At 41.6% G+C, this 19,418-nt stretch overlaps 1 protein-coding gene across 1 annotated transcript in view; it reads right to left on the minus strand.

Annotated features, from left to right (window-relative positions):
- Positions 1-19,418, minus strand: part of Stat1 (signal transducer and activator of transcription 1) — a 37,459-nt gene that overhangs the window by 10,786 nt on the left and 7,255 nt on the right. Inside the window, exons 6-19 of the mRNA XM_046447267.2 lie at positions 16,994-17,083; positions 15,527-15,605; positions 14,439-14,530; positions 14,071-14,222; positions 11,702-11,860; positions 10,043-10,135; positions 8,486-8,545; positions 5,866-5,895; positions 5,678-5,771; positions 4,610-4,651; positions 3,228-3,311; positions 2,705-2,803; positions 1,463-1,598; positions 43-92 (exon numbers count right to left, since the gene is read on the minus strand). Coding sequence (XP_046303223.1) covers positions 43-92; positions 1,463-1,598; positions 2,705-2,803; positions 3,228-3,311; positions 4,610-4,651; positions 5,678-5,771; positions 5,866-5,895; positions 8,486-8,545; positions 10,043-10,135; positions 11,702-11,860; positions 14,071-14,222; positions 14,439-14,530; positions 15,527-15,605; positions 16,994-17,083 — 1,260 coding nt within the window. The remainder of the gene's footprint in view (positions 1-42; positions 93-1,462; positions 1,599-2,704; positions 2,804-3,227; positions 3,312-4,609; positions 4,652-5,677; positions 5,772-5,865; positions 5,896-8,485; positions 8,546-10,042; positions 10,136-11,701; positions 11,861-14,070; positions 14,223-14,438; positions 14,531-15,526; positions 15,606-16,993; positions 17,084-19,418) is intronic.

Raw genomic sequence — 19,418 nt, forward strand, 5'->3', positions numbered from 1 at the left:
CACCACAGAGAGTGCAGAGGATAGAGCCCCAGTAATACCCACCTTACAAAACCTGGTCCACGGAATAAGACCATCCAGGCCAGCATTAGGACCTAAACAACAACAACAACAACAAAAAAAATAAGCTTTTTCAGTAAACAGAAAATAGTTCTGGTGACTTGATCAGACTTATATTTGCTCTCAAAGAACTAACACCCAAAAGAGTGCATGTACATGGTTGTTAGACTCAGAAATATTAATGCTACATTAATTGAGCAATTATCATCTAGGCTATGAAAGGACAGAACTACAGAACTGAAACAATCCAAAACATGAACAGTTTCATTCATGCTGGTTTGATTTTAATGGCATGAAAGAATTGGTGACAAATTACTGGGCACTATGATTATGAGAGTTTTTAGGGAAAGCGGAAGCATCAAAAAGCCTCACCATCTGCTCCTTTCTCTCCAGCCCCTTTTATCTCTCCCTCTCTTCTGAAGAGGACAAATCTCTTAAATCCTCCACACTATAGTCCCTCCTGAGCTGACTGTCTTTGGCATTAAAGCAAAGCTCCCTTTGGTCCCTCCCTATGCAGGATCATTTCCCACTGCCTCCTGTTACTGCCTCAGCACAGTCTCCTCTCTAAAGACCCTGTGGCATTCTTTGTGGAAGTTCAAACCAAGATCAAGATTACCCTAGGTGAAGAACCTAATTTTGAGGCTTGACTTTCCAAGCTTATTTTTAGACATTGATTACAGATCTCTCTCAGTGCTCCTCCAAATAGGACATGGGCTCAGGGAAGTGGATGCAAATCATAAGCCAAGCAAGAGAAATAAGAGGAAGCCTAGGTATTACTAGAAGCTAAGAGCTAATAACACCAAGTTGTTAAAGTTAACCAGGGAATAAGATGGGGTAAGTCCACTGCTTATGCCGTGACAGGTAGAAAAGATACATTTCTTGACTCTCCACAAATAAGGAAATGGAATAAGATGATTTTATACTTCTTATTAAATAGCAGAAGACTAGCCCCCCATGCTGTCAGTGACACAGCTGGGAGGGAACCGTTGAAGGCCATCTGGTTCAGAAGAGCCCACTGGCGTGGTATATGCAGCCCCGCTGCATAGAAAGCAAATCTGGATAAGAGTTGTTCAAGAATTTTTAAAGGAGTGGTTCAGATGCTTCTGTTCATTGAAAGTACATAATCCAAAAAGCTTTCCCTTCAGATTCTTTCTCAGAAATGTTAATAAGAGGGACAACCAGGAAAGAATTCATGTAACCCTGTTATCAGGTCTACATTTCTCCCCAGGGTGAAGTCCCATTCTCAATTAGCTATCTCAATAAGCTGCAGCTTGAAATGCCAACAGTTTTTAGAAACACTCTCTACCTTCAAAAAAATAGAGAACAAAGAGGATCACAAGAGTCAAAAGAGATATTTTTATGAGTTTATATTTTTTACATAGACAAAAAGTTACTAGGCTCCTACCCAGAAGTTTCTCTCCCAACATGCTCAGCTGGTCCACGTTGAGACCTCTCTTGGTGACGGATGAAAACTGCCAACTCAGTACCTCTGAGAGCTGAGACCATCGTGCACATGGTGGGTTCAAGAAGAAGGACAGATTCTAGAAGAAAAGGACCCAAAGCCAGGGTTGATAAAGAGCCGCCAGTCACTAGTGAGGCACCACCACATGGGCCTGGCCCAAATTTTGGTCTAGTTTATACAATACACATGCATTCCCACAATTAGGGAAGAGAATTCTCATTATTTGACAATTCACATATATGAATTTGTTAACTCATTGTGATTTACTTCTAATTACAGAATCAATTCTCCTGGCACTTTGTGGTCATTTGAAGACAAGCCCATACAGAGAGTACCAAAAACTGTTAGTCCCCTCAACACACATGTTCCCAACTGAACTCTGTTCTCCCAAAGAGAATAATATCCTGACTTCCTATTTCTCACACTATAAACAGGTCTCCTCTGTGTCTTGCTTAGTGCAATGGTTTTTTCATTTTGTGATTCCTGATTGGTGATTTCATTGCTTAAAATCGTGCACAGTGTCATGCTAAAGTGCTGTCTGATGTACCTAAGCACAAGAAGGCTGCCATGTGCCTTATGGGAAAATCCATGCAGTAAAATAGCTTCCTTTAGGCATGAGTTATTGTGCTACTGGCTATAAAGTCCACATCAACAAATTGTCAGATATATTAGATAAGGTGCCTTTAAACAGAAATGCATATAAACAAATTGTGCACTGATGGGGTAACAAACATGTGACCAGAGTCTCACAGGAACAAACCCTGTATTTCCCCTAGGAACAATGATTGAACATTCACTAAATGTTCCTGGTAACTTCCAAGCACTTTGAATAAATAAAGAGAGTCAACTGTGAGTGTGATTGTTGTAAAAATTCAGCACGTTTGCCTAGTAGGTGATACATTAAAAATTTTTTTAAAAAGGCAGTAAAGGACCTCTTCCACAATAAAAGTGGTATGAAATCATCGATTGCCTGAGCTCTCTCATTACATGAAGGAAATCATTATTCTCATTTCTAGTGTCTGTGTAGTTCGCTCTCCCAGAATTACTTAAGATCCTTAGAAATGTCACATGACTTTGTCACTTCTCCCTCAATATCTGGCCATTGGGGGCTATTCTGAAGGTGTGTAACGAGAACATGGGGTCTTTGTTTCACCCTTAGTACAATCGCAACTGTGTTTTCCATACCCTGGGTTCCGCCACCAGCATGTTGTACCACAGGATGGAGGCCCAACCACTAGGGAGCTGGCTGACATTGGAGATCACCACGACGGGCAGCGAGGTCGTCTAAAAGTTGATAAAGACCTTGAAACCATCTGAATCACAGATCTATCACCTTGAAACAACAGCTTAAGCAAATGGGTTATTTGTAATTTTATATACATTTTATATTTGAAAATTTTAAATGTAAGGTTAGATTCTTTTGTTCACAATTTATCTTTGATATATTTTTCAGTTAATATATATGTTCCAAGACTTAATATAAAAAAGTTAACAATGACTATCTCAACTGGAATATTTAGCTTACAGAATTTGAAGGCTAATTCAATTCTCTAGCTTCCTGGACCCTTAGATTAATGTCAAATAGTATTAACTGAAAAAGATCATCACTTTTTATGATTAAGTAAATATCGATAAAACAAAAATTGAGAAACACTAATTAGTTAGAAGTAAAAATAAAGCTTTTACCTTGAGACCCTGGAAATCTTACCTCGAGGTCAATGACCAGGCCAGGCTGGCACAACTGAGTTTCAAAACTAAGGGAGTGAAGCTCTTCAGTGACAACAAGAGGACCCTTGGGAGAGGAAAAAAAGGAGAAAGAGAGAATGTAAACATTCAGTCCCTGATCTTACAAATTTCAAAACTGAATAAACACCAGGTATAGTGGCGCACACCTGTGATCCCAGCAGCTTAGGAGGCTGAGGCAGGAGAACTGCACATTCAAAGCTAGTCTCAGCAATTCAGTGAGATCCTGAGCAAACTCAGTGAGACTGTGTCTCAAAATAAAAAATAAAAAGGGCAGGGGATGTGGCTCAGTGGTTAATCAATCCCTCCAATACAAAAACAAAACAAAACAAAACAAAAAAAACCCTGAATAAACAGGTTACAAGGGTACTAGACCCAATCTGCTGTAACTCAGAAGACTCCAATATTCAATAACTTAAACCAGATTTGATTATTCCAAGCCTCTCAGTGTTCTCTCATGATAAAATGTCTCAAATTATAGCAAGGGATATCAATTCAGAGGAAGAAACATCAGTGGGCAAAAGCAACTTCTTAAGGGTTTTTCATGACTTAAGGCTCTGGGGCTGTACTCTCATGGAATTCAGGGAAAGAATTCACTTTCCAGGCAGATTCCCACTGAGCATGGCAGGTCACAATGTGCTTTGGTATAGGTAGGAACAGATGGTTTTCAAAGCACCTTCACACACATTATGTAACATAAGCGTCACGACAACTTAGAACTAGGGAGGGCAGCTGCTGGACCCAGGAGGTCACAGAGACAGCTTCAGTGCAAACAGACCAGCATGTGTCTCATTGTTCTAGTGACCTCCACTGGTCGTGATGTGGAAGGGCAAAAACAGGCCAAACCAAACATTCCAAACCAGACATTGTGTCCTTGGTCCACAGATCATTTTTGAATGCATCACAAACACAACACAACTCCTCGAGGATCAGGTTGTGAGAAGACACTGTGAAAACACTGCTACTGGGTAGGGGACATGAGGCAGGAGAACCCTCTCAACACCTGGTGTTTGGCATGTAGTCATAAACTGACCTCTCACTCCAGCTGACAGTAGTTCTCAGAAACCCGAGCTAAATCCTACAAGCTTCCTGTGACTCAATTTCCTCAAGATTCGAAGATGAGAAGAATACCGAAGCCCACCATGCCATCCCCCACCCCACTGGGCTGTCTGTGTGGGTCCAATGAGGTCATAAGCAAAATTCTTTGACAACCTTTATAAAGCATGAACGAAGGCCCCATTATCACAGATACACCCAGTTCCCTTTCCTGCCTGGCCACCAGAACCACAGACACACCCCCACTGGAAGACCTGCCTGATCAGGGCCCATACAACCGGAGACCCTCACCTCATTAGTTCTGTTGCCAGCATTTTTCTGCTCTTTCAGTTGCTATAAAACAAGAAACATCACAGTAAACCACATGTTCACCATCAAAGTCCATGTCTTCATTTATAAATCAGATGAAAGTGGGCATCACCAGATTAAAACAGCCCATGGAAGGGCTAGAAAGGACATGACATTATCTCTAGAATTCAGAACAAGAGGCAAAATGGCCCTTGCCTGCGAACAGCATCCTGCTCCTTACCCCAGTAACAATCAGCCAAGTGCCCTCATTGGCTGTTTCATTGTCCCCCAGGCTCTGGAGACAGCTTCCCCTCCTTATTCCCTCAGCAGAGACTTCTAGCTAGAATCTAGTGACGCCAGGCCCAGATAAAACCGCCCTCAAGCAGATTTCAATCCCCAGGTTCCAGTGAGCCAAGTGGGGTCAGTGGACAGCTCTGGACACCCTCATGCTCCCCAGGAGCACCAAGGATCTCACCCAGTGTGCAGTTATCTAGCTATGATACTTGTTGGCTCAGAGGATGGTCGTTAATGAGAAAGCTGCCTCCACCCTCCCTTCAGGCTCAGCCCAGATGTTGGGAGCCTCAGAACATCTGGCAGCTACTCTTTTCACAGACACAGAAAAAAAGGCAGCACCCACTTAAAACAGCCCCCTGAATTTCTATTGCCAGGCTGAAGAAGGGGGGCTCCTTCTCGGAAAAGAAAGTGGTAGAGTCAGGCTGCTGAGGACGTGGAGAGCGGGAGAAGGAGCAGTCAGGAGCCATAACCCTGTGGGAACTGCAGGGGGCCAGAGTGACTGGTCACAGATCTTGGAGCCACAAGAGCCGCTCTAACTTATGTGCACATGTGTTTATAAAATACTTGAACTGAGACCACCGCAGCCTAAAGGAGCATTTCTGAGACAGTCGGGTGGAAAGCAGAGGGAACAACCCTGGACAAGGAGGACAAAGCAGGATGCCCTAAGGGCGGGTGATGAGAAGCCATCACTGCAAAGTGCCACTGAGTGCCACTCCAGTGTCAAGAGTGCTAAAAGATCAGACAGTATTAAGAGGGGAAGCCTGCGGGTCTCCCTACCAGGTGTCGGAATTCAGCCGCCAGACTTCCATTGGTGGATTCCTCCATGTTCATCACTTTCGTGTGTGTCCCCAAAATATTGAATTTCCTAAATCTATACAATACAGGAGAAAAATAATTAAAAGGCTTCAAGCTATTAGACACAAACAAACAAGAGAACAAACTATAGTACAAAATACATCACGTACCCTTTTACAGTGTTTCTCTCATTCACATCTCTGGGGGAAAAAAAGATAGATATATACAAAATTACACCTGGGCATTTAAGACTGAAATAAGTTTTAAAAGAAATACAGAAGTATATATGTAAGTAAAAATAAATTCATGCCCGTGGGTTTGCTGCCCTGTTGACTCATTCACTCCCTTCCTCTACCCACTCGTATACACCAAGCCAAGATCTCAGGCAAAGAAACCACCTGAGCCTCACGTTCCTTGTTTGTCCGACAAGCTAACAGCACCAGCCTTAGGGGACACTGTGAGGAGCCGAGGGGTGAAAAGAGCAGAGGACAACTTCAAGAAACATGAGCCGAGTCCGCGCTTTGCACTGGAGCTCCAGCAGACACACTGCTCTGGTGCCACAGAACCCCGAGGACCTTCCAAGGTGACTGCTTAATTTTATATATATTTTTTCTCTGTTATCTTCAATGCTCTTGTGAAAGTACCAGAACAGTCGATTATTTGGGGAAACAGGCACGTTTCAGTTTGAGTTTAAAATCTTGAAAGATCTTGCACCTCATATAAATTCAGTGAACACTTTGGCAAGCTACAATTGGATACAGTTTGTCCCCAAAAGCTTCCTGTATGGGAGGCCTAGTGCCCAGGGTGGTGATGTTCAGAGGTGAGGCTCAGTGGGAAATGATTAGGTCACTGGGGTGCTGCCCTTAGAAGCCATCAAGGCCTGCCTTGGAGGAGTGGGCTAGGTCTTGTGATACTGCACTGATTACTCCATGAGCCAGTTGTTATGAGGCACAGCTGGCCTTCCCAGATTACTCTTTTGTTTCCTCTCTCACCATGAGTTTCTCACATGCCTGCCATGGGATACCACCCACCACATTGTGCCATAACACGAGACCCTTGCCAGCCGCTGTCACCTGATCTTGAAATTCACAGCCTTCAGAACTGTGAGCTAAATAGACCTATTTTCTTTACATAAAGTACCCAGTTTCAAGTACCTTTAAGGACTTTCTAACAACCTAAAAGGGACTGTCATGTTCGGGCCAAATAATGTATCTGTTGGTGGCATAGATGTAAATGAGAAATCACTAGCTCACTCACAGGAGTTAGCTGCCCTTTCTTTCCTATCTCAGCTAGAATGTCAGTGTGACATTGTGAATAATAATAGTTATAAAAGGGACCTATTTTTCCCTGTTCGAAAAAAAAAAGAATTTAAAATAAAAGTAACAGTATGATTCAAAGTTGCCTTATCAAAAGAAGAAGAAAAAAAAAGAGCTGAACAGACCGAAAAGAAAAAGGGGCACAAACAAGCTGAAAGAACTGAGCAAAAGCAGTGTGGCGAGCTGCCCCTGAGAAGTACTTGCCATCCCTTGTACCTCGGCTGGCCTTGACTTGCTTCTAATGACAGAATGGATGGGACTGACTGCACAAGTTCAAGGCTAGCCTCCACCTGCTGGAAGAACATTGTCGCCATGTGACAGGCTCAGGGTGGCCTCTCAGAGACACATGAAGGAGGACCCTGTTACTCCAGCTGAGACCCCTGATATGTAACAAGGCCACGCTAGACCAGTCATCTCCAGCCAAACGAGCCCAGACCAGAAGGGCCATCTACAACTCACAGCATATGAGAAACAGTAGGTTTTTGGGCATTGAGCTACTAAGTTTAGGGATGGTTTGTTCTGCAGTAAAAGCTAACTGGTTTACAGAGAAGTCGAAGACAATGGCTTGCCCAAAGGGAAGACAAAGGTGCAGGCAGTACTACAAGGAAGATGACTTTTACAGGAGTGAAAAAAGCCAAAAGCCAGAGGAAAATGATCTGAATTCTCATAAATGGTTTGGAAACTTACTAAATCAGTAGATAATACAAGATAACAAAAGCATTAAATACGTGTGGGGGGAGACAGCCTGGCAAGGTAAATGGTGAGTCACTGCCAGTTCAGGTCTGAGGTCTAAGGGCAAAGTGGGGTGGGCTGCTCCATCTGGACCCCCATGAAAGATGCTGCCCATTTTTGGGTCCCCGATAACCCAAAAAGAAAAGGGTGACAGCAGCAGTTTCCATGCATGCTCCCCAATGCCTGTAACCTTACTCTAGAAACGACAGCCTCCCGGCTGGCCACAGTCTTACAGCTGGATCTTCAGCTCTGTTGGATCGAGCGCCATTAATTTAAATCTATTGGATCATTTATAACAATTCTAGTGGATCTGACTAGGATGGATCCTCTGCTCATAGGCAGCAGAGTTAGGACCCTGGGCTCAGCCCTAGGTCCCCAGGGAGGTAGCAAACTTCCTCCCAGTGCAGAGAGGTTGAACAGTTGATGAATCAGCTCATTTAATGGAGGAGTCCATATTTGGTTAATAAAATCAGCACTTCAGCTGGGTATGGTGGCATACACCTATAATCTCAGTGGCTTGAGTGGCTGAGGCAAGAGGATCATGAGTTCAAAGCCAGCCTCAGCAAAAGTGAGGCGCTAAGAAACTCGGTAAGACCCTGTCTATAAATAAAATACAAAGAAGGACTGGGGATGTGGCTTAGTGGTCAAGTGCCCCTGAGTTCAATCCCTGGTACCCCTCTTCCAAAAAAAAATCAGTATTTCAATAGTACATGTATCTTAGATAATATTAAAAATATCTCACTTGTCAAATAAGACTTTGACTTTCAAATTATAATTCAGCTCTTGCAATTTCACCAACAGTCTGGAAAGAAAAATAAAAGACATTATTTTAAAAAAATTATCTATTACAGTTTACTTATTATGCCAATTCCCCATATATGTACATTTATATAAAATATTCCCCCTCCAATTTTTGATTTTTACAAACAATGAAACTGACACGCTTTCATATCTACTTAGCTTTTTCCTAACTGCATTTGTAGGGTTAATTCCTAGCTGTAAAATTGCTGGAGGCAAAATTTAATATTAAATTCTGATGGCACACAGCATTAATTCTACATTCCCATCAAAATTAGTGAGAGTAGCAGCTTCTTCAAATAAACTTGCCAACACAGAGTTCATCAAAGTTTGTACTCTTGGCCAATCTATATGGTGAAAATAGTGAATGTTACTCTATAAAACTTTTATCTGATTTTCTGCCCTCTTGGGAGAAAATAAAAACTATCATCCATAACCAGAAAAATGAGGGTACGGCTTTATCACTCCAGGGAGGTATGGAAAGATGGAAGGCATGAGACTGGGCTGAGACATCACATGCCTCTGCTCCATTAGCTGGGGACTGTGGGGAAGAACGCTCAGGTCTCTGGTCAGCTCTGTTCAGTGGAGCAGAGGCCAGGATCAGATAGATGTCCACTATTCCTGCCCACTGTGAGTTGTGGAACCCATGGGTGCTTATCTGTGCTACTGTAACTGTGCCAGGCAGGGAAGCAGCACCTGTGGACCTGAATCAACAATGGTCAACCCTGAAGGCAAGCCCAGCTCTTCAGGGTCTAACTGCTCAACTCTAGAGGAAAGAGTAAATGAACGTACCTTACCATCCTTTAGAACAGGGCAAAGCTGCATGTTCTCACCCAGACCAGGTCTACCATTATCAACAAGTAGAAAAGCTACAAAATACCACCTGTGTAGAAGCCTAGTTCTAAAAAATGAAATACTATTTGTCCTGAATTTTATGTGCATGTGTGCCTATGTATGAAATATATATGTACATGCATGGATTTACACATATTTGTGTAGACATAGACAAAATTATGGAAAGACAAACACAAGGCTCTGTACTATTGTGGTCCACAGACTTAGATCACAGACCACTTTGGGAAACTGATAAAAGCTATGAGCTCACCAGAAAAATGTATATCATAATCTATGTCTGCATACAATACTTCAGTTTTAGGGGTTCATAAAGCTCAGGTTATGAGCCTCTGCTCAAGGTGTGGCTGGGGAACTTTCTCACTCTTTATCATATGCATTTCTGCAATTCTGTATTCCTTTTTACTATGAATATGCATTACATTTACATTTGGAAAAAATCCCAGGTGTGTATATATTTGCATATACATTGGCTATATTTCTATCCTGAGCATAAAGGATAGAATCTTGGATATTCTAAGTAAGAATTCATATTAAATTATTTCATGAAAAATTATTTCCTCTAAAGTACCTATACAACCATCATGTAAAAGAAAATTAGGGGTACAAACTACAGGACAGATAGCATATGGAAGTACATCTTTATTACCTCAATTTCACAGTGAACTGGACCCCAGTCTTCAAGACCAGTGGCCTCTGAGGATGAGTCGGCATGCATGGCTGTCTCTCCACCACAAATGAACTATAAATACCCAGAAAGAATAGACAAATTAGCATGTCCATCAAGGTTGAGGCAGCAAATGAAGAAATAACTTTCCTTAGGAAACAAATAGAGAACATAACCTAAAAACCAGTCTGCAGGAATCTGACAAATTGTATGGACAAAATAATTCCATTAGTTAGAAGAGAAATCCCCAAACCCAAGCAAGCCTGTAATCCTAGTGGCTCAGGAGGCTGAGGCAGAAAGATCACAAGTTCAAGCCCAGCCTCAGTAACTTAGCAAGGCCCTAAGCAACTTAGTGAAACCTTGTCTCAAATTAAAAAATAAAAAAAAGGGCAGGGGATGTAGCTCAGTGGTTAATTGCCCCCGAGTTCAATCCCTGGTACAAAACAAATAAACAACAACAACAAAAAACAGAGTAATTGTAAAAACTTATGACACTATCCAACAGTGAAGAGTCTAAAATCATTTATGTTCATTTACAAATTTGCATTAAGAATCAAATTTTTCAATAAAAGAATTCAAACGTCCTTAATATTTTCAATGACATGTTAATGTTAAAACAAAAAAAGAAAGAGAAAGAAAGAAAGAGAGAAGGAAGGAAGGAAGGAAGGAAAGAGAGAGAGAAAGAAAGAAAGAAAGAAAGAAAGAAAGAAAGAAAGAAAGAAAGAAAGAAAGAAAGAAAGACACTTGCAATAGGAACTCTACTCTTTTGCTTAGTTTGGAAAAACTATTCTTTACAAGGCAATGTGCTAGCCCCATGGGGGCGGGAGTGGGGAGGAAGGATGACAAAGAACCTTCCCATTTTCAACAAAGATAACAGAAACACATAAGCAGTTTTCTAATCAAAGGCAGAACAGGAGAGGAATAGAGAATGAACTGGGCAGGTCTGCAAGGGAGAGAATATCTGCTTGGGAACTCTGGGAAGGTTTAATGGCGAGGCACAAACTAAAACCTTGAGGGTGATATAATGAGGACAGTAGGTATGACAAGAAGGCTTGAGGTAAAGGAAATAGAGCCGTGGAGAAGAAACTGTACAGCGTGGGCCCAGGAAAGAGCAAGTTGGCATCTGCATGGAAATGGGGTATGTGAAGAAGCTGAGAGGAGCAGCCAGCAGGTCCAGTTTGTGAAAGTGGGCCAGGAATGTCCAGCTGAGGTGCCCCACTTGCTACGTGATGAGACCTCTGTCCTGGGACACCCCTGGGTCTCAGGAGCTAGGGTGCATGGGCTGGAAAAGGGGCCTGGTTGGGAGGCTACTATGTAAGAGTCCAGAAAAGAAGATTTGAGAACCTGAAACACCATGAGGCCAAGGTACAGGAAGGAGAGGATAAACACCCTGGTGGCAGACATGCTAGGTCCTGGCATAGAGTGGCTGAGGGGCAGTAAAAATTAAGGGTGCTGTGGCTTCCAGCCTAGGAAGACTGGAGGACCACTAGCATAAGCAAGGAATTCAGGAAGTCAAATGCCATTAAGAAATGTGTCTAGCCTATTAAATATTAAATCCTTCTAAATTATCTGAATTGCTATAAAGATGTTCCTCTGCATAAATCAACTGCAGTAGATGCAAATAAATCCCCCTGGAGTTACCTCTGAATGAGCTGCTGGAAGAGGCTGAAAGTGCGTTCCCATAACACCTTTTTATTTTTTGTGATAGGGTCGTGATCGTAGGTGTACTTCTGCTCCAGTTCCTCCAGCTTTTTTAGCTGCTGACGAACCTGCTGCAGACTCTCTGCAACTATGGTGAACCTGGGAAGGTACAAGACACAGGTGTCTCAATGAGCAACGGTCTCAAAGCAGCCTGGGTTGAAGAGAATTATAGGAATCCATGAGCTGTTTGGGCAACATATTATTACCCATGTTGTGGACTCCACACTCCAGGGAGAAGTGAAGGAAGGGTGGGGGAGGCGAGGCTTATGTTGTCATTAGGAGCTCAGTTATTTTGGAGGAAAAAAAAATTAACATCCACTGATTGGTTAGGGCCTGGATCAAAAGCTTCTGTACACTCCGGAGACCTACACTAGTGTGCAGAGATGGGTGGGGCAGAGCTTCCAGGTGATCTGTAACTTCAATTGACCTTAAAGGTATCTGGGATTTAAAGAGGGCAAAGAGGAAGGCAGAGTCAGGGGAAATGCAAGGGGATGCCTTCAGGCGGTGCGAGACAGTGAGGCTCCGTGGAAGTTTTACAGCAAGACAGTGACCATGAGCAACCAGCCTTGGTGAGACCTGTCAGAGACACCATGCAAAAGAGAGTCTGGAAGCTGTGGGACCATGCAGGAAGGGGAGGGAAGAACAAAGACCACTGTTTCACTCAAGTGAGAGGAGAAAGTAATAGACTTCACCTAGACTCTAAAATAAGAAGGCAGTGAGAAAACCTAGAGATGGATTTTAGGTTTTCCTTCCTTAGAGTCAGTGCTAATGGTGACATAGCCCCTAAGCCCAGGTGTGCTGTGGAAGGGCCATTTTATTTGCCTGGAGGATGACAGATGAAATCTTTTGAAAACATCTTCCCGCTGAAGAACGTTAACTTTGCTTAGTAGTTTTACTTCTTGAATCCAGTTCCAAGTACTGAGAGCCATTCTCCATCACAAAAATGTGAATACAGGGTGGTGGCTGGTGAGTTCCCAAGGAGATGCTGCCCAGCATCTCCCAGTCCACTTCCAGTCCCAGCCATGGCACACAGGAAACAACCCTACATCTGGGGAACACTGGAACACTTCTGTCTCAGGAAGAAGTGCCTACAGCCTCTGATGACCACTAGGGGGCTCCAGACACCCCAGCACTTCCCTGACCACCTGGAGGGCTCAGGGGGTCAGTATCTAGGCGCCGTCTGGGATGGGAAGCTCTGCTCTAATCCACAAGAAATTTGGAATATGTACAGGCAATTAATTCACAGAATAAAAATAAATGGCTGAATATTAACTGTGATTTTTAACAAATCAGCACTGCAATCTCATGAAAATAACCCCACTAGGTCTCTGGTGCTTGGGTGTTTGGCAATTATCTCAGGCCACCATCCTCTCAGGTTCACTCTGAGATCCCACCTCTTCCATCCCTTTTGGTCCACCCCAAGTTCACCTCTTGGTCCCTTCCCAGGACACAGTAATATGCTAATAGCATCCCAATCAGCCTTTCTGTCTCTATTCTCCAAGCTGCTGCCAGAGTGCCCTTTCTAAATAAAAATCAGAGAAATATAACTCCTGCTTAGGCCAAAAGCCTGCCTTTGCCTTTAGTGCACCCTGAGTAAAGACCCTCATTCTCAGCGTGGAGCTAAGAACCTTCATGACCGAGCTGAGGCATCTTTTGCCTCTATCTCCCTGGCATTTTCCAGCCATCCAGTGTGCCTCTGGGCCTCCGCCTATCTCCTCTCTCTGCTGGGAAGAACTTCTCCTCCCATTCAGAGAGCCAGAGCAGACCACCTCCTCTGCCCTCTTTTTGCTAGAGCATCTGGAACCCTTCACTGTTCAGAAGTATTCCCATATCGTCTTCCCCTCCATACTGGGAAATGAAGGGCAAGGCCCAAGAATCAATCTTCGTGTGCCCAGGTCCCAGCACAGAGCCAGCATTTCATACTTACCAGATGGACGGCTGAGTGGGTGGCCCATGACAAACCACTATTTCATGTAAGCCTAGAAAATGACTCAAGATGTTTTATTTTTAATAAAACATCAGGACTCAAGTTGTTGAATGTGTTACGTTAACAAACACGTCACTGGGGTTTTGGTACAGTCCAATGATACAGCCCATAGTCCAAGAATGCTCCAAATCAAGCAGACTTGGTGACCATGGTGACAGTCACACACAACACTGAACTTTCCAAGAGTTTCCAGGGTAAGAAGAAGCTGGACTATGTCAAACTCTAAACCAAAGTTTTGACAGGGCTCATTTCACTAAAGGTGCTCTTTATGAGTTTCTGTGGTCAGCCAGTCAGCTGCCAGTGTTCCACTCCGGAGACTCACCAGTTCTGCAGCTGATCAAGGCAAGCATTGGGTGGCCCCCCAATACAGGCACTCTGCTGTCTCCGCTTCCACTCCACTAGCTCATCATTAATCAGGGCATTCTGGGTAAGTTCAGTGATATTCAGCAGCTCTCGAATTTTGTGAACTATTTCCTAAAGGGAGAGGAAGAAACCACGTGAAATAAATTCACTTTTAATCAATGAAAAAAAAAAAAGATTTTCTCCAAAGCAAAGCAAATATCCTTTCATTCTCAACTGGGGCTCTAATCCAAGTGGTTATAAAAATAATTTTTCCTCTCTTCTAAACTAACTTCCATTAGTTACAGCCTGTGACAAAAGCAACATGCTGTTCTGGAAAGCAAGGCCTACCTTTCTCTTATGGTCAAGCATTAAAAACATCTTCTGGAGAGAGAGCTCTTCCTGTTTCTGGTCATTCTTTGCTGCACCATTGGTTTCATGTTCTGTGAATTGAAAGACAGTGGACAAATACATATGTGTAAAAAGATAAAAATTAAAGCTAACCGTCACACAGATTTAGGAGAAATATGATATAAACTCAAAGTCTGGCCTTCAACCTTTATTGAAAAGAACAACAACAACAACAAAAAATGCCCTAATGTATAAAACTGGGCACACTGAAATAAAATACTAGTTTTCAGTGACTCATGTAATTGGAAACAGTACTACTATTCTACTTAAATCACTGTCAGAATATTACTTAAGTATAAATGACAAAATTCAAAACTTCAGATAAAAAAGTGTATATGAAATACATCTATGGCTTGGAAAGAGAAAAGGACAACTAGTAGTTGAGGTTTCTTTCTCTCACACTGTTTACCCAAATCATACTGATAATCTCTCCCTAGCAATCAAATGTTCACTAGACAAGGATAAATGTGGTACTCTACCTGTTCTATACAATGCACATTCTGGGGTTATTTTTAGTTGCTACTACTGTTACTAATAAGCAGGAACAACAAAATAAATTGAAACTGCTTTAAAACAGTAAATGAGAAAAATGCTGAACCTATCTGCAGTGTATACACATGAGCTGAAATATTTGAAGCAACATCTACCAGTCTATGCCAATCAGTGGGCTAGATACAACAAACAATAAGGTGTGTTACACATGGTCAGTGGTTATCCACTGGGAGTGAATTTGCCCACCCCACTGGGGACATTCAGCAATGTCTGGGGACAGTTTGGGCTGTCACCACTGGGGGCGGAAGGGTAGTGCTGCTGACATCTGGTGGGAAGAAGTCAGGGATGCTACTGAAAGCCCCATGACAAATAATTATATTGTCTGAAATGTGAAGGTCTGGGTGATCAAGAAGACGAAATCAGTAACTCAGAGCTAGAAAATGCTTGGCAAATGTAAAGGAGTGATTTCCTTTGTTATCTGGTGTTGATAGGAAGGCACAGAGCCCAGGGGCACTACTTTCCTGGTTAACTCTTACCTCTATTCTGCAAGGTCTTGCATTTAAAGTCATATTCATCTTGTAAATCTTCTAGGGTCTTGATTTCATGTTCTATAGACTGCAGATAAAGATATGAACAAGTTTTCCTCTGATTATCAGATTCCAAAGACTTCAGGAAACAGATTATTGCTTCTACAGAATCCAGGAATATATAATTCTAGCTCCCTTCAAGATGAATAAGCCTTGTGAAGCTCTAACTACACAGGTGAAATACTATCATTCTCACTGATAAGAAGGTAATAACATTAAAAAATAATGAAAATATGTAACAATTCTCAAATTGTTATTACCTGGCTCAGGGCCTAAATTTTGACTGTTCCTCATCATTTCTGAGACTACCTCTAAGGTGTGACTTAGCAACTGCATCATGAAGCACACAGCAGGACAAAGCAAGCTCATGGAAAATTTTCTCAGATCTTACAAATGAGGAGGGTGACCATGCACATCTGTTTAACTGGGACAGTCCTGGTTGAGCACCTGCTGTCAAGGTGTAATTATTAACAGGGGCCTCTTATTCAGACACATCTGAATTCGGACAATAAATTGTACATGCGCTTTATAAATAAGCTTCATTTCTTTTGCATTTGGTCATATCTATACACATCCTTCTCTAGATTTCCATAGCTTTTCCAGACCAAGCTTGCTTGGTTTCCACTTTAATGCTGTGTTCCCCTAGGAGATCGCAGGACACTACTGCTCCTGAGTCTGGGGTTTGGAAAAAATGTCATCTAAAATACAGGAGTCCAGGCCATGCTGGTATTACCCAGAGACCCAGGGCAGGACTGGACCTCTCGCTGGAAGGCCTTTCCACAAATGTGGGCCTCATGTGAAGCAGAGCTCCTTAACCTTTCCCCAGGTAACCTCAGTGGAGAAGAATTAACACAGGCCAACAAGGGGGCTGTGGCAGCCCTCTGCTTCCATATGCTATCTTCCAAGTTTTATCTTAAAATTGCTGCCAATTATCTTACTCTAATTAGAAATGTACAGGAATTTCTTTCAATGAAATGGTTTTTTTTGGCTCCTCCTCCAAGTCTTAGTAGAAAAATATCTGCTTGGAAAAAAATAAATTGTGCTTGAGGAAGATAGGCCTTGCTTACCCTAAGGCTCTGTGTGACTCCCAGAACAACCCTGATTTGATTTGAGAGTGTGGATGTTGAAGGACTGTTTAGTGCAGCAGTTTATTGCATAATGGGGCAAAGTCAACATTTACTGCATGATCTTGAAGGCAGAAAAATAAACTGGATGTTTGGAAGTTATGATAGGACTATAAAAAGTCTAGCTGTTCGCTGGCTTTACTGATTTGTTTACTTCTGGTTTAAACCTGCAGCAAAAATTTTCTTCTCAACTACTCAAAAGACTCCTTCTTAGGTTTGCACTCAGGGCAACTGAAATCATTTTCCCCTATAAACAGTTACAGAATAAATGCACGTTTCTCTCCATACTCACCATAACCTGATCCTTCACATTTCTAACTTTGTTGTCAAGCTCCTTCTGTTTGTCTAGCATCACGGTGTTCTGAATATTCCCTGCCTGAGCCTGTAATGGGAAGTGCATAGTTAGCAGCCATCATCTTCTGATGCATTTACTCACTGGCTACACTCCAAAGTCAAGTTCACACCTTGAGCCCCACCTACCTCCAGACCTTCCAAAACTTACTACAAGTTTCCCACATGTGTGTCAATAAGAAACAGCTCAGTTCCTGAGGCCCTGGAAAATGCTGGCAAACTGTTAAAAGGCTATAGAAAGCCTAGGCTCAGTTCTTGCTTAAAATAAATAGTGTTTCTAGAAGTTTCCATCAATTTTTAGAGTCAAATGGTATCACACAGGCATTATTTAAGGGTTTTTCAAATTCTGTACATTTTATGTATATTCATTAACATTATCCATATTAATCCTGTCATTATTTATTTTAAAGCCCTGTGATTCAAAATTCAGTTCCCAGACCAGCAGCATCTTATATCACTTGGGAGCTTTTGGAATGTGTAAACTCTGGTCCTAATCTGATTGCTAAACCAGAACCCCATTTTAACACCATCCCAAAGGATTCAGAGGTATAATGAAATTGGAAAGTATTTCTTTAAGAACTTCAGTGAAAATCTGCTATTACAAAACCAATAGATATAAACCCAGACTTGCCTGGGAGTCTTCAGTTCTACCAGGAAATCAGACCTGGGTGTCTGTTTATCACAGAAGGTATACCCTGTCAGTGCACACTCACTAGGTACTAAGTAAATGTCAGCCAACCTTGTAGGCCCAGGCATTAAGTGGTAAACAGGATGGCCCCTATTTTCATGGAGATTAGATTCTAGAAAGATGTTACTTTTGTTTAAAGGCTCCACACAGCAAAAACTGTGACTGTCAACCTTTCTTACAGTGTCCTTCATAGTACATTCTATGTGGGATTTTTTATGTATTCAAGGTAGTCAGTCTAATCTTTCCTTAATACCTAGATTGCTCATATTAGTGACCTCATATTAGAAAGTCTTTCCCTACTCAAAGAATATAAAGGAATCCATCCATTTTTTTCCCTAGCACTTGCATAGTTTCATGTCTTACTTTTATTTTTTAATTATATATATTATATATATATGTTTTATTTTTTAGTTGTAGTTGGACACAATACCTTTATTTCACTTATTTATTTTTATGTGGTGCTGAGGATCGAACCCAGGGTCTCACATGTGCGAGGCGAGCACTCTACCGCTGAGCCACCACCCCAGCCCTTTAATTTTATATTTTGCATTTTAAAAATTTTATCTTCTTTTAGTTGATACATAAAATACAAAAATTGTACATAATAATGTGAAAATTCAGCATATGTACATACTGTATAATGTTTAAATTGGGATAAACATATCTCCTCAATCATGAGTCATTTCTTCATGGTGAAGAAATATCCTTTCTCCTAGCTTTCTGAAATATGTAGCACATAATTGTTATCTGCAGTCAGCCTACTGTGAAATATCACAGCAGAGCTTTTAATTATTTATTTGGATTTCTGAAATGTATGATGCTTGTTCCTATGTTCCATGTGAAGCACAGGTCCAAGTTTAACTTTTTGCAATTGGCTGTCTTAACTACATTTAGTGGAAAGTCCCTATTTTCCCCAGGGCTTTGAACTGCCACCTGTACATATAAACTTCCATATGCACCTGGATTTATTTCTAGATTTTTCTTCCTCTTCCCATTGGTCTCTATATAAGCCTGAACCTTTGAACCACATTTAATGATAGAAAATTTTTAGAACGTCTGATAGGGCTGGTCCCATTTCATTGCTATATTTTTTCAGGAGTTTTCTTGTTATTCATGTGTGTGTATTTTTCATATGAATTTCAGAATTCATCGGTACAGCTTTAGAAAACAACTTGTTGCTGTTCTTATTGGCATCACAAAATTATTAGTTAACTCAGGAGAGCTCATACTTTTTTATGTTGTTTTTAATTCTTATGCTTCTAGTGACTTTTTTCTTATCTAATTACATTAGCCAATATCAACAATGTAATGTTAAATAGCAAAATAGTGAACATCCTTGTCATGTGTTTCTAACTTGAGTTTTCTGAGTGAATTACTGTCTCTAGAACTGAGAGATGTATATTTTAGTATGTTTAAGAAGTATGCATCAATTCCTATCTTATGGCACATTTTAATCAGGAATGGGCATTGGATTTTGTCAGACCTGCTCAGCATCTATGAAGAGAAGAAAATGTTTTTTCTCCTTGCACTATTAACATAATTAATTACAATGGATTTCCTAAGCAGGGGCTACCCTGGTAACATGTAATAAGTCCTACTTGGTCATAATGCATTATTTTCTTAATCTAGCATTTAATTCTGGTCCCTGATATTTTGTTTAGGATTTACATTGATATTT

The sequence above is a fragment of the Marmota monax genome, unplaced genomic scaffold, assembly GCF_021218885.2.
Source record: "Marmota monax isolate L192 unplaced genomic scaffold, Marmota_monax_Labrador192_F-V1.1 WCK01_AAM20220418_F8-fsc00007, whole genome shotgun sequence".
In the NCBI taxonomy this organism is placed as follows: Eukaryota; Metazoa; Chordata; class Mammalia; order Rodentia; family Sciuridae; genus Marmota; species Marmota monax.